The sequence below is a fragment of the Bos grunniens genome, chromosome 22 (genome assembly GCF_055505025.1).
Source record: "Bos grunniens cultivar Pamir isolate PY7600 chromosome 22, Bosgru_T2T1.0, whole genome shotgun sequence".
NCBI classification, from domain to species: Eukaryota; Metazoa; Chordata; class Mammalia; order Artiodactyla; family Bovidae; genus Bos; species Bos grunniens.
In genome coordinates this window covers 59,357,601-59,370,963 of record NC_141186.1, presented here as the reverse complement: position 1 = coordinate 59,370,963, position 13,363 = coordinate 59,357,601, and the positions used below count along the sequence as shown (strand labels likewise).

The window sequence follows — 13,363 nt, the reverse complement described above, 5'->3', positions numbered from 1 at the left end:
GAACTGACTCATTGGAAAAGACCCTGATGCTCAGAAAGATTGAAGGCAGGAGAAAAAGGGGACAGCAGAGGATGGGGTGGTTGGATGGCATCACCGACTCGATGGATGTGAGTTTTGGTAGGCTCCGGGAGTTGGTGATGGACAGGGAGGCCTGGCATGCTGCAGTCCATGGGGTTGCAAAGAGTCAGACACGACTGAGGAACTAAACTGACTGACTGATGCCAGTCCGGCCTCTTCGCCCCTCCTGGCCTCGCTGAGAGCCATCTGTTGGTCACCACTTTCGTATTGCTGCCAGCGGCGGTGACCGTCCTTGCTGGGGCTCCAGCACACGCAGGAGGCTCTGGGCGCCTGCCCTGTGGGTTCCTGGGTGTAGGACATTCTCGCTGGTCCGTTGGGAGATGCTGCTGGCGTAGTCCTGGTTGTACCTCCTTGCCCTCCTGACGGCAGCACCGAGAATTGCCACTTCTCCTCTGCGTCACCCTCACTTGGCAGGTCAGGGCCCAGTTCCTGATCCGCGGGGTCGGGAGCATCTGGGAGTCCTCGCCTTATCAGTGTGTCTTCATTTATGCTCTTCTGTTGCGTTGAAATGATTTTTCCTATTGATCCCAGGCCTTACTTTTTAGGGTCTTTTGAATGATTCTGCATAGTTTGTGCACTGGAAGCGCCACAGGCTGGGCTGTGTCTCCCCGTTTCCCACACGGGGGCTGTCTTGTCACGCGCAGCAGGCGTTCACCTGTTCCTCCCCAGTTCGTACCCGGGGGAGCAGCCTAGAAACCTGTGCTTATCCAGACGGCAGTCTAGTCTCCCGAGTATCCTTCTAATCGTTGTGAAGTTTTTCCACCTTCAGTCTGCAACTCATTGTGCATATGGCAGGAGGCGCCCGGTGGTTTAATTTGCCTCCACACGGACAGTCCGTGTCCTCAGTCACGCGCCGATGGGAAGCGCGCCCTTAGGCCCCTGGCGCGCCCCACTTTGTGTGCCTGTTCCTGGGCGTTTGCCCAGCACGGTCGGTCCCGTCGGTCTTTCCGCCACGGAACCAGTAGCTTGCGGTTTTAGTCGCCCGGCGCCTGCGTTCTGTCATCTGAGCTGGGTTCTTGGCTGAGCTTCTCATGGACATTTCCCTTCTCTCTTCAACAGACAGGGGGATTGAGGCTCAGACTGGTCACGGCGTTTGCCCCATAGGAGGCAAGGAACTGGTTCTGGAACTGTGATGGCTCAGCTCCAGGGCCCAGCTGTCAGCCCTGCGCCATGGTTAAGGGCCAACGTGGAGGAGAACTTGGGTGTTTTCTGTGGCTGGTGTCGGCATGGCAGGCTCTGGGCAGCGGTGGGTGGGGGGACCAGGACACCCCCTCATTTCCTCCTGCTCTCCACAGATGGACGCCGCTGGGGTGGGGCAAGAGCCTCTGACTCCAGGGAGCCCTCCCTGACGCTCTTCCTCTGATCTCACAGCTAAGCGGAAAGAGTCAGACGGCAGGAGAAAGTCGCAGAGGAGGAGGAGGACATCTCACTGGGAGGACGGCACAGATACGCGGCTGGCGGGCCCTGCAAAGCATGGCAGCTTTTCCATCCAGCTGGAGGTCCTGCCGCTCCTGGCAGGTAGGCGCCCGGAGTCCCGGCAGGCGGGCTATGACGGGACGCCTCGGGGACCGCGCCCCCACCTGGCGCCACCTCCACCCCCCGGGGGTGAGCGGCCTCACTGTTGAGGGTGGGACACGGAGGCACAGAGAGGCCACACGCATCATCTGGGATCCCACAGCGAGCAAGCGAACCCAGGATTCCAACCCAGGTCTGATCGCAAAGTCCAAGCAAACGTGAGGGTAACAGACGGCCCGGGTTTGTTTGCTGAAGCGCTGCTTTGTACGAATGCTGCTCCTAAGACATCCAGTACAGGAAATGGGGACAGGTAAGCAGCGTTGACGTCCTGCCGCCGGCGTCTCAGGACCGACTCTGACCCAGTGAACTGGTGGTGCTGGTGCTGGTGGAATAGGGCGTGGTTCTCATCATCACTGTTTTTTCGGTGTCAAACAGCTTCCCTGAGGACACACAGCTTAGGGGCAGAACAAGGGTTTGTGTCTTTTGCTTTGCAAGATCCATCCCAATTTATAAACTAGGTTTGATTGAAAATAAATAGGTATTCTGTCCATGTGTTTAAATGATGGAAAAAATTAGCTGATTGAGTAAAATTATCTGACTTTGTCTTAAAAAGGTAACGTGGAGGGAATCCTTGTTTCAGAGAAAGGAATCCTAGACTTACTTCACTCTGGGTTTTTTGACCATCAGGGTGAACTAGCCGTCTTCTGGGTGATCTGAAAAGGAAGCTTAGGAAGACTCAGAGGGTCACTCTCCAGGTTCAGGAATGCTGGGAAAATTCTTGTTCCCATAGGCACTTGGGTTGATGTTGATATGTTCTGAGGAAACACTCTTAACTTTTCAGTTTGTACTTCCAGACAGATTTTTGAAGATCAGTTCCACCCAAAGTGAGTTTTCAGGGACTCTTCGTGCACTGCTCGAGCCCTGTCCAGAAGGACTGTGCCTCCATGCAGCCGCCCCGAGACCCCGCCTGGGGCAGCGTCCTGGGTTCACGCTGCTTCATGAACCGCTGCTGCTCCAGGTGGCCGGCTCCTGACTGCAGTGAGGGGAGGGGGACGCCCGACTGAAGACACGCCTGCTGGAGGGGCGTGTCTGGCAGGCCAGCCGAGAGGTGCCTGGGCTCCCCTCCCCGTAAGCTCTGCCGTGATGGCTGTGACTGCAGGAGTGATGCACCGACTGTGATTCTGGCTCAGCTGCTTCCCTGCGGGCTGCCTGCTTTCTCTGAGCCTCAGTGTCCTCATCTGTGAAATGGGGACAGTGACTCCCTTCCCCCCAGGGGTCTAGAAAGGATCATAAAAGATGCTGTGTGTGAACGGCTCTGCAGGGAGCCCTGCACACAGCGGGATCAGACAGGCTGCTGGTGAGGAGGCTGCTCCTTTGCCAGGATGGCTGCTGATGGGGCAGCTGCACACAAGGTGCCTCCAGCAAGGCAAGCAGAGACCCCTGCCCCCCGGCACTAACACCACGGTCTGTGGCCACAAACTGCAGATGGCCGTGGCTCATCAAGCTAACTGTAGGCTGCTTTTCCCATAAAATATAATAGCATGAGATTGATGCTTTTAATCTGTGGTGTGGAGAAGACTCTCAAGAGTCCCTTAGATGGCAAGGAGATCCAACCTGTCCATCCTAAAGGAAATCAGTCCTGAATATTCACTGGAGGGACTGATGCTGAAGCTGAAACTCCAATACTTTGGCCACCTGATGCGAAGAAATGGCTCACTGGAAAAGACCCTGATGCTGGGAAAGATTGAGGGCAGGAGGAGAAGGGGATGACAGAGGATGAGATGGTTGGATCGCGTCACTGACTTGATGGACATGAGTGTGAGCACGCTCCAGGAGTTGGTGATGGACAGGGAGGCCTGGCGTGCTGCAGTCCACGGGGTCGCAGAGATTTGGATGTGACTGAACGAGTGAAAAACAACACATTCCCAAACTAGCACGATCATGTTTGGTCATCTTCAATTTCTGGTTAGGCCACAGGCATTGAGCACCTTGGTGGTGAGCGAAGCTTCCGTGTCTGGAGTGGGCTCTTCCTTTTACCCACAGTGGAGCGACCACACGCGCCACGCAGGAGTGGTGTGGACACTGGCCCCGCTGCTCTTCGGCTGGAGTCCTCGGATGATCCCTCGACACGGCTGACCCTGTCAAGCTGAAGTGCAGCGGCTGTCCGAGCACGGGCCTGCTGGGGGCCACTCGCTCTTGCCGTGTTCCCTCCGTGAGACGGCGGCTGTCACCTCCGGCGCTTCTGCCCCGGGGATACGTAGCGCTGTGTGAAGCGTGTTTGGGGCTCACAGGTGGGAGTGGGAGGCTGTGAACGTGCCACGATGCACAGAATGGTCCCCACGACAGAGAACCACCTGTCCCCAAGCGTCAGTAGTGCTGAGGTTGAGCCGCTGCCCAGGATCCTGGCTGACACCGCCTGAAACGTCTGAATGCGGCTTTGAGTAGGTATTTGCATTGGAGATGAAAAGCAGGGAGAGATTAGAAAGCCTTCCTCAGCGTTCAGTGCAAACAATGGAATGGGAAAGACTAGAGATTTGTCAAGAAAATTAGAGATACTAAGGGAATATTTCATGCAAAGATGAGCACAGTACAGAAATGGTATGGACCTAACAGAAGCAGAAGATACTAAGAAGAGGTGGCGAGAATACACAGAAGAACCGTACAAAAAAGGTCTTCACGACCCAGATAACCACGATGCTGTGATCACTCATCTAGAGCCAGACATCCTGGAGTGAAAAGTCAAGTGGGCCTTAGGAAGCATCACTACGAACAAAGATAGTGGAGGTGATGGAATTCCAGTTGAGCAATTTCAAATCCTAAAAGATGATGCTGTGAAAGTGCTGCACTCAATATGCCAGCAAATTTGGGAAAACTCAGCAGTGGCCACAGGACTGGAAAAGGTCAGTTTTCATTCCAATCCCAAAGAAAGGCAACGCCAAAGAAAGGCAATGCCAAAGAATGCTCAAACTACGGCACAATTGCACTCATCTCACACGCTAGTAGAGCAATGCTCAAAGTTCTCCAAGCCAGGCTTCAGCAATACGTGAACCGTGAACTTCGAGATGTTCAAGCTGGTTTTAGAAAAGGTGGGGGAACCAGAGATCAAATTGCCAACATCCGTTGGATCATTGAAAAAGCAAGAGAGTTCCAGAAAAACATCTACTTTTGCTTTCTTGATCACGCCAAAACCTTTGACTGTGTGGATCACAACAAACTGTGGAAAATTCTGAAAGAGATGGGAATACCAGACCACCTGACCTGCCTCTTGAGAAATCTGTATGCAGGTCAAGAAGCAACAGTTGGAAATGGACATGGAACTACAGACTGGTTCCAAATCGGCAAAGAAGTACATCAAGACTGTATATTGTCATCCTGCTTATTTAACTTATATGCAGAGTACATCATGAGAATTGCTAGGCTGGATGAAGCACAAGCTGGAATCAAGATTGCCAGGAGAAATATCAATAACTTCAGATATGCAGATGGCACCACCCTTATGGCAAAAAATGAAGAACTAAAGAGCCTCTTGATGAAAGTGAAAGAGAGGGAGAAAAAGTTGGCTTAAAACTCAGCAGTCAGAAAATGGAGATCATGGCATCTGGTCCCATCACTTCATGGCAAATAGATGGGGAAACAATGGAAACAGTGAGAGACTTTATTTCCTTGGGCTCCAAAATCACTGCAGATGGTGACTGCAGTCATGAAATTAAAAGACGCTTGATCCTTGGAAGAAAAGCTATGACCAACCTAGGCAGCATATTCAAAAGCAGAGACATTACTTTGCCAACAAAGGTCCGTCTAGTCAAGGCTATGGTTTTTCCAGTTGTCATGTATGGATGTGAGAGTTGGACTATTAAGAAAGTTGAGCACTAAAGAATTGATGCTTTTGAACTGTGGTGTTAGAGAAACTCTTGAGAGTCCCTTGGACTGCAAGGAAATCCAACCAGTCCATCCTAAATGAAATCAGTCCTGAATGTTCATTGGAAGGACTGATGCCGAAGCTGAAACTCTAATACTTTAGCCACCTGATTCGAACAACTGACTCATTGGAAAGGACCCTGATGCTGGGCAAGATTGAAGGCAGGAGGAGAAGGGGACGACACTGGTTGGATGGCATCACTGATGCAATGGACATCTGAGTTTGAGCAAACTCCGGGAGTTGGTGATGGACAGGGAGGCCTGGCGTGCTGCGGTCCATGGAGTTGCAAAGAGTTGGACACGGCTGAGCGACTGAACTGAGCTGAACTTGCATTGCTGCTGCTGCTGCTGCTAAGTTGCGTCAGTCGTGTCCGACTCTGTGTGACCCCATAGACGGCAGCCCACCAGGCTCCCCATCCCTGGGATTCTCCAGGCAAGAACACTGGAGTGGGTTGCCATTTCCTTCTCCAACGCATGAAAGTGAAAAGTGAAAGTGAAGTCACTCAGTCATGTCTGACTCTTAGCAACCCCATGGACTGCAGCCCACCAGGCTCCTCCATCCATGGGATTTTCCAGGCAAGAGGACTGGAGTGGGGTGCCATGAACTTGCACTGGAGAGTCCTAAACTGGGCGGTATTCTATGAAAAGGCTGACGAAGTCCTAGAACACAGGTCATAATCAGCGATGGCCTTAAGTGGTTGGTCTGTTGCAGAGAGTCACAAGGGTGCAGGGAGGGGTCCTCCAGGAGGTACCCGTGGCCCCCGCAGACATACCCAGTCTGTGCCCAGGACTTGTTCTGGAAGCAGCTGCTCTCTTTGAGTGCGAGTGCCCTAAACATATGCTTACCAGCATCGTGAACAGAAGCAAATCGGTCTTTTTGTGCACGGACTCTATGCTAGCAGAGCCCACGAGTCCGTCACCTTCCTGCACGTAAGGCGTCGTCATCCTCTTCACCCTGAGACGGGCGGGATCTGTGCCCCTCTTGCACAGGAGGATATGGAGCCTCAAAGAGCGTGTGACTGCTTGTAGGTCACACGGCGACTAACAGATCTAGGGTTTGAAACTAAGCAGGCCCCTCTGCTTGCAGAGCTGGGGCTTAGCTTTTTTGTGTTTTTTTTTTTTTTTTTTTTGCCTTCCCCAGTATGCCTCCTCCCGCTGAGATGTATGGGCCCCTTTTAGGAGAAAAGTGTCCTCCAGCCAGTGTGCCCTGCAGCAGGCCAGGTCCTGCATCCTTTCTGCAGTCACACTGCTGCAAAACCGCAACGACTGAGCCCACACGCCGCAACTACTGACGGCCGTGCACCCAGAGCCCCTGCTCTGTGACGAGAGAAGCCGGGGCACCGCGACCAGGGAGTAGCCCCCGCTCAGCTGCAAGCAGGAAAAAACCCACACGGCCGTGAAGACCCAGCACCCAGCCCAGCCAAAAATAAAGAAACGAGAGCGTTTTTAACAAGGCACACACTTATATCCTCTTCGGGAACCTATGAGGCCTCAGTGGAGAAAGGGGTGCAGACATGGTGCCTGTGGGCGTTCCCCAGTTGTGACCGGTATCTCGGGTTTTCCTCCTCGAGGTCTGACTTTGTCTTCGGAGCTCCGGTTCCCCGGCCCCTCTGGCCTGGTCTCAGGGCTGTCTTTGGGAATTGGCTTGCCCTGTCTGTCTGTCCTCAGGATGGCAGTCTGTCGTGAGCCACAGCAGCGGGAGGTCGGCCAACATCTTAGATTGTTTCTTGACGCTGAAAACTGAGGTTCCCCTCATGACAGAAGAGCAGAAGCAGGATCTGAACCCCATGACCATAAAGATCAAGTGCGTTTCTTCCCTCCCGTCGCAGCCCGTGCCCATCAGGGAACTAGAGGTGAGCGCGAACTGGGCTGGCTGGGGTCGGAGCAGCCCTTCCCGGCCTTCCGCCCCTCACCTGCCGTCCCCCGTCCCCGGGGCCCCAGTGACAAGTACCCTCGTCGGCCCTGTCTCAGCACTTAGGGTCACTCAGCCAGGCCCGGAGGATGTCAGGTTCCTGGGGCCAGGAGTCCCCCAGCCTGAGGTCTCTCAGTGCGAATTCTCTGAGGCCAGGGTTGGAAGTTGGAAGTGGATTTCTCCAGAAAGTCTTCATTATTTCTTCTGGGTACCAGCGAAGCCATACCAACCCACCCAGGATTATTGTCAAATACTTTCAGCATCGGCTTTATTTCAGGAAAATAAACAGTGCCCTGGTAGCAGCGGTGTGTGTTCGGACCACACGCTGTGCAAACGGGCAGCTTCTGATGCTGGAGTCTTAGCGCACGCAAGCTTCCCTGTCTCCGTGTGGACACAGGCCTGCACCTGCCAGGCCTCTTACACCCAGCCCCCAGTTCTGTGTGGGCGCTCTGTATGCTCAGGGTGACCCGTGCCAGCCCCCCGACCTGCCTGTCTGGAACACACGGGTTCCCTGTCCTGAAGGCCTCTCCTCTCCGCCTTCTCCGTGCCTGGCCCCTGCACGTGAGGAGGCATGGGGCCTGTCCGCATGGCACTGGCCATCCCGGGGATGGTGGGGGGACCTCGGGGCTCGCTGAGCCCTGCCAGCCGCCACGTTGGGGCCCTGCACATGGCCCTGGGTCCTCGCAGTGGCCTGAAGAGCGGGCTCCGTCCTTGGGGCTTGTGGATGATGAACCGAAGACCACAGGGGCTGTCGGTTGTGGGGGGCGGGGGGCGATGAGCCCGGTGCTGATCTGAGCCGCTGGGCGGGGGCTGCCTGGAGGGCAGGGGGATGGGGACAGGGGGTGACCCCCGGCGCTGCCGCCACAGCGGCTGTGCAGCCCCGTGTACTGCAGGTACCAGTTCCACAGGGCCCCAGTGCACCGCACGGAGGGCCAGCCGCACGGGACCCACGTGTACTTCCAGGACGTCAACGTCATCTTCCTAGGGGCCATGCACCCCAGCGACCTGAGGGAGTACCTGGAGGGGCCCCCCATGGTGGTAGAAGTGCACGACCGGGACCGCAAGTCTGAGGGCTGTTCCCGCAAGCCCACCCTGTTTGGGGAGGACCCCCTGGACGCGCACCTCAACCTCCAGGCCCTCATCTCCCCCAGAGACACGGAGAGCAACCCCTTTGAGACCCAGGAGAAGATGTGGGACCCGCATGGCGTGGCCCAGGTCAGCTTTGCCGACCTCCTCCTCGGCCACAAATACCTGAACCTGGCCGCCCCTGTGCGCAGCTGCGAGCCCTGGGCCGCCCCCCTGGGCCACGGCCGCAGGAGCAGGCACGCGGCGGGGCCCCGGGGCCCCAGGGACGGCATGCCGCATGGGCTGATGCCGCCGGGGGACTACCTGGAGGCCAGCTGCCTGCTGAAGCTGCGTGTGGATGTGGCGGTGCCTCTGCGCGGTGGGCTGGGCGGCGCCGACCCCGCGCTTTCCCGGTTCGGCCGCGTGGTCTTCGTGTTCGAGTCCAGGCGGCTCTCCCTGCTGCACAGCCTCCTGCAGGACGTCACCATGATCAACGCCAGGGCCCTGGCCCTGGACTCCTACCCGCTGGAGGACATTCAACAGATCCTGTCCGCCTTCAAGATCCGGGTGAAGACCCAGGAGCAGCCCGACCTGGACGTGCTCACCGGCGTCCACCTGCTGGACGGGAAGGTCCACTTCCTCATCCTGGAGGGCCTGGCCGACCATGGCCTCCAGCGGCTGTGGGCCCGTCACCAGAGCCGGTACGTGGGCCGCCTGTCAGGCTGGTGGAGGGCGCGTTCCATGTCAAGCTCAGGTTCAGTGTCGCCGCCAGTGGAAGGCGTCCGTGGATTCAGGGTCGTGTGTGTGTGTGTGTGTGTGAGGCTCAGTCGCATCTGAGTCTTTGTGACCCCATGGACTGTAGCCCACTAGGCTCCTCTGTGGCATTCTGCAGGCAAGAATACTGGAGTGGGTTGCCATTCCCTTCTCCAGGGGATCTTCCCCACTCAGGGATCAAACCCACATCTCTCAAATCTCCTGCATTGGCAGGTGGGTTCTTTACCACTGAGCCACCAGGGGAGTGATGGACCCTTTACGATTTAACTAGACTGCAGTAGTCTCTTCTTACTCAGATTTCACCACAACAATCTTTTGGTGGTTCATTTCGGTTTTCAGATTCAAATTTCACGTATGTGAAAGCATGGCGTGTGCGTCTTTGTCTGACTCACATCACAAAGCACAAGATGGGCCCATCCGTCTGGGAGCTCGTGGCCGAATCTCGTCCTCTTTCGTGGCTTTGTAATACTCTGGCGTATCTATAGGTCACACCTTTATCCTTTCATCTGTTGACGGGCACTTACAACAGCCACACCTGGGCTGCTGTGAATTGGGGTGCATATATATTTTGAAAGTATCGTTTTCATTTTCTTTGGCTAAATATCCAGGAGTGGAATTGCTGGATCATCTCGGAGTTGGAGCCTCCATGCTGTCTTCCTCAGTGGTCAGCACGCCCAGGCTCCCCTTTTCCGCATCCTCGCTGACGCTTTGTTTCTCGTCTTTGTGATGATAGCCATTCTGATGGGCGTGAGGGGCTACCTTGTGGTTTTGAGTTACATCTTCCTAATAACTAGTAATATTGAACGTATTTTCCTGTGCCTGGTGGCCACGTGTGTATCTTCTTTGGAAAAATGCCTCTTCATGTGCTGTGTCCAGGTTTTAATTGGTTGTCTGGTTTTCTGACATGGAGTGGCGTGGTTCTTCATATATTGGATGTTAATATCGGATATAACACTGGGTGTTAAGCCCTCATCAGACACATACTTTGCAAGTGTTCTCCCCCATCAGTAGGTTGCCTTTATGTTTCGTTGCTGGTTTCCCTTCCTGTGCAAAAGCTTGGAAGTTTGATTAGGTCCCATTTGCTTTACTTTTGCTTCTGTTTCCCTTGCCTGAGTGTGTGTCTGTGTTTAATCCCTCAGTCGTGTCCAACTCTTTGTGACCCTATGGACTGTACCCCACCAGGCGCCTCTGTCCATGGGATTCTCCAGGCATGAAAACTGGAGTGGGTTGCTATTCCCTTCTCCAGGGGAATCTTCCTGACCCAGGGATGAAACCCGGGTCTCCTGCATTGTAGGCAGATTCTTTACTCTCTGAGCCACCAGGGAAGATAGACCAAAAAAAAAATATTTCTAGGACCAGTGTCAAAGAGGTTACTGTTCTCCTAATAGTTTTATGGTTTCAGGTCTTGTATTTAGATCTGTGATCAATTTTGGGTTTATTTTGTATACGGTGTGAGAAAATGTTCTAATTTTATTTTTTAACATGTAGCTGCACAGTTTTCCCGGCACCACTTATTGAAGATAGTCTTTTCCTCATTATATATTCTTGCCTTTCTTGTAGAAGAAAAATCTATTTTTAAGAAGCTAAATTGTAAAGCTTTCAGATAAGATAGGAAGACGTATTCATGATCTCTGAATAAAGACTTCTTAAATAAGACAGAGGTATTAGAATAAAGGATAACAATGACATCTTTGGCTATATTAAAATGAGTAACTTCTCTTCATCCAAAGACACTATAAAAAGAAGCCACAAAGTGAGAAAAAGTATTTGCAATGTATGGAGCTGGTGCTCTTGAGTGTGTAGAAATGCCTGTGAATGAATAAGCAAACAATAAGACGTCCCAGTGGAAGCATGGGCAACCAGCAAAGGGGCACCACCCCCCACAGCCCGGCACACAGACCCTTGCGGCGGGCGGCGCAGGCTGCCTCTAGTCTCCCCGGGTTCGAGGAGGTGGAGGACCTTGAACGCAGCAACACGGCGGGGACAGGGGGCGCGAGGGGCGGGGAGGACGCAGGGCTAGGGGCCGGGGGTGGGCGCTGGGACCCAGCCGTCTGGTTCGCCGCGTTTTCCGCGCCAGCATCCCTGGCAGAGGCAGGAGCCGGCTGGCGCGCTCTTGCCTTGCAGGGTCCCGCGGGCGGAACAGGGTCCCTTCAAGGCGCTCTACAACTCGCAGCTGCGCTTCCGCCGGCGCCTCTACGCCGACCTGGAGACGGTCCTGTACCGCGTGCGGCTGTTCCGGCCGCTGGCGCAGCTGGTGCAGCAAGCGGCGCTCTACGTGCGCAGAGCGGTCCCGCCGCAGGTGTTCCAGGCGCTGAGCAGGTGCGGGCGGCTGCGCGGCCGGGCTTCCCCAGCGTCCCCGGGCTCGGGAGTCAGCCGGCCCTAAAGGAGGGAGAGGGCCGGGCAACTCGGGGGCGGCCCAGTGCCCCTGTTGGGGCGCCGTCCTTCTAGCTGCGCTGACACGGGCTCTGTACCTAGTGCCCTTCCCCTGGCAAGAAGGAGCCCTGAGCCCCACACCCCTTTGGCCAGCCTACTGAGGACCTTCCACGCACAGTGGGGCGGGGGTTGATGCAAAGTAGGCAATAAGGCCACCTAAACCGAAGAGCAATGGCACCCCACTCCAGCACTCTTGCCTGGAAAATCCCATGGACGGAGGAGCCTCGTAGGCTGCAGTCCATGGAGTCGCTAAGAGTTGGACACGACTGAGCGACTTCACTTTCACTTTTATGCATTGGAGAAGGAAATGGCAACCCACTCCAGTGTGCTTGCCTGGAGAATCCCAGGGATGGGGGAGCCTGGTGGGCTCCCATCTATGGGGTCACACAGAGTCGGACACGGCTGAAGCGACTTAGCAGCAGCAGCAGAACCGAAGAGAGAAGTGGAGCGGCACGTGGATGGGTAGCTGGGAGGCCTGGGAAGGAGGCCTCCTCCCGCGCCCTGCCCCTGTGGGCACAGTGGACAGAATCTGACACCTCGTGCGTGCGCTGTGTGACCTGGGGTCAGCTCTCCGCCCTCCTCTGCTAAGATGGGGGTGCTCAGATCTGCAGTGCCAGGTGAGTGAGGCTGAGCAGGGGCACTTCTGCTTTCCAGGATCTACTGCATCTGCCGTTACAGCTCCAGGCTCAGGGAGGTGATCACGGGAGACCTGCTGCCCTCCTCGGCCATGATCAAGGAGCTGAGCCAGGAGTTTGGGATGCCCATGTCCCAGGGAGACCTCACAGAGCAGAAGCTGCTAGCCGTGGCCCCTGCCCCAAGTCTCGAGGACTTGCGGAGCCGGAAGTCCACCCTGGCGTCACAGATCCACTCCCACCAGGAGAAGTACCTGCGGTGGCGGAGCAACGTGATCCTGAAGAGCAGGGACCAGAAGGCGAGCCTGGTTCAGGTGGGCGCTCCCCCGCTGGCTGCAAGCCTTCCTGGGCTGGGGCCGCGTGGCAGGCTGCGAGGGACAGCCAGCCTCTGGCTGGATTCTCCTGCCCAGGGACCCCAGGCCAGGCAGTGCTCGGTGAAGGGCACAGCCATGCCAGGTTGCACATTTCCTCCTTCCTTCTGGCCCTGGCAGAGCTCATCCTTCCTCAAAGGGGGAAAGAAACACTCTAAGCTGTTTCTTTTCCTTTGGCTCCTGAGTTCACCATAGAGAAAGAACTGTGTGTGTGTGTATGTGTGTGTGTAATACCTCGCTTAAGCTGCCAAGGTCATGTCTAAGCAACACAGGAGATAAAGTAATCTGTGTTAGAAAACACGAGTAGACAGGAAGAGAACAGGAGATCGGGATGCTGGTGAGGAGATGGAGAGACAGGTGCGTGTGGTCTGATGGTCAAGGCCTCCCTTGGTAAGCGGTACCAACCAAAGGGGCTTAAAGCCCACTACTGTCTGTGATGCCTTCAGCTCTGCGTGGGCCTCTGGTCTGTGTGGGCGGAGCCACTGCCCTGGCCCTGCCCCTCCTCTAGTGAAAAACATCTTTCAGAAGTTTGTAGCTTTTATATCCATGAGCTCTTTATGAAAAGCAACAAGGAGGTTGTTTCTTTACACTGGTGTTCACCTTCTTCAGTTCAGTTCAGTTCAGTTGCTCAGTTGTGTCCGACTCTTCGAGACCCCATGAATCGC

At 55.3% G+C, this 13,363-nt stretch overlaps 1 protein-coding gene across 2 annotated transcripts in view; it reads left to right on the top strand.

Annotated features, from left to right (window-relative positions):
- CFAP92 (cilia and flagella associated protein 92 (putative)) overlaps window positions 1-13,363 on the top strand; it is a 35,611-nt gene that overhangs the window by 14,345 nt on the left and 7,903 nt on the right. Inside the window, exons 7-11 of one of the 2 annotated variants that reach the window (XM_086368781.1) lie at window positions 1,450-1,596; window positions 7,180-7,364; window positions 8,291-9,189; window positions 11,387-11,581; window positions 12,350-12,641. In XM_086368781.1, the coding sequence (XP_086224907.1) occupies window positions 1,450-1,596; window positions 7,180-7,364; window positions 8,291-9,189; window positions 11,387-11,581; window positions 12,350-12,641 (1,718 nt within the window). Of the gene's footprint in view, window positions 1-1,449; window positions 1,597-7,179; window positions 7,365-8,290; window positions 10,601-11,386; window positions 11,582-12,349; window positions 12,642-13,363 lie in introns of those variants that run through there. The other variant, XM_086368780.1, reaches the window with a different exon arrangement.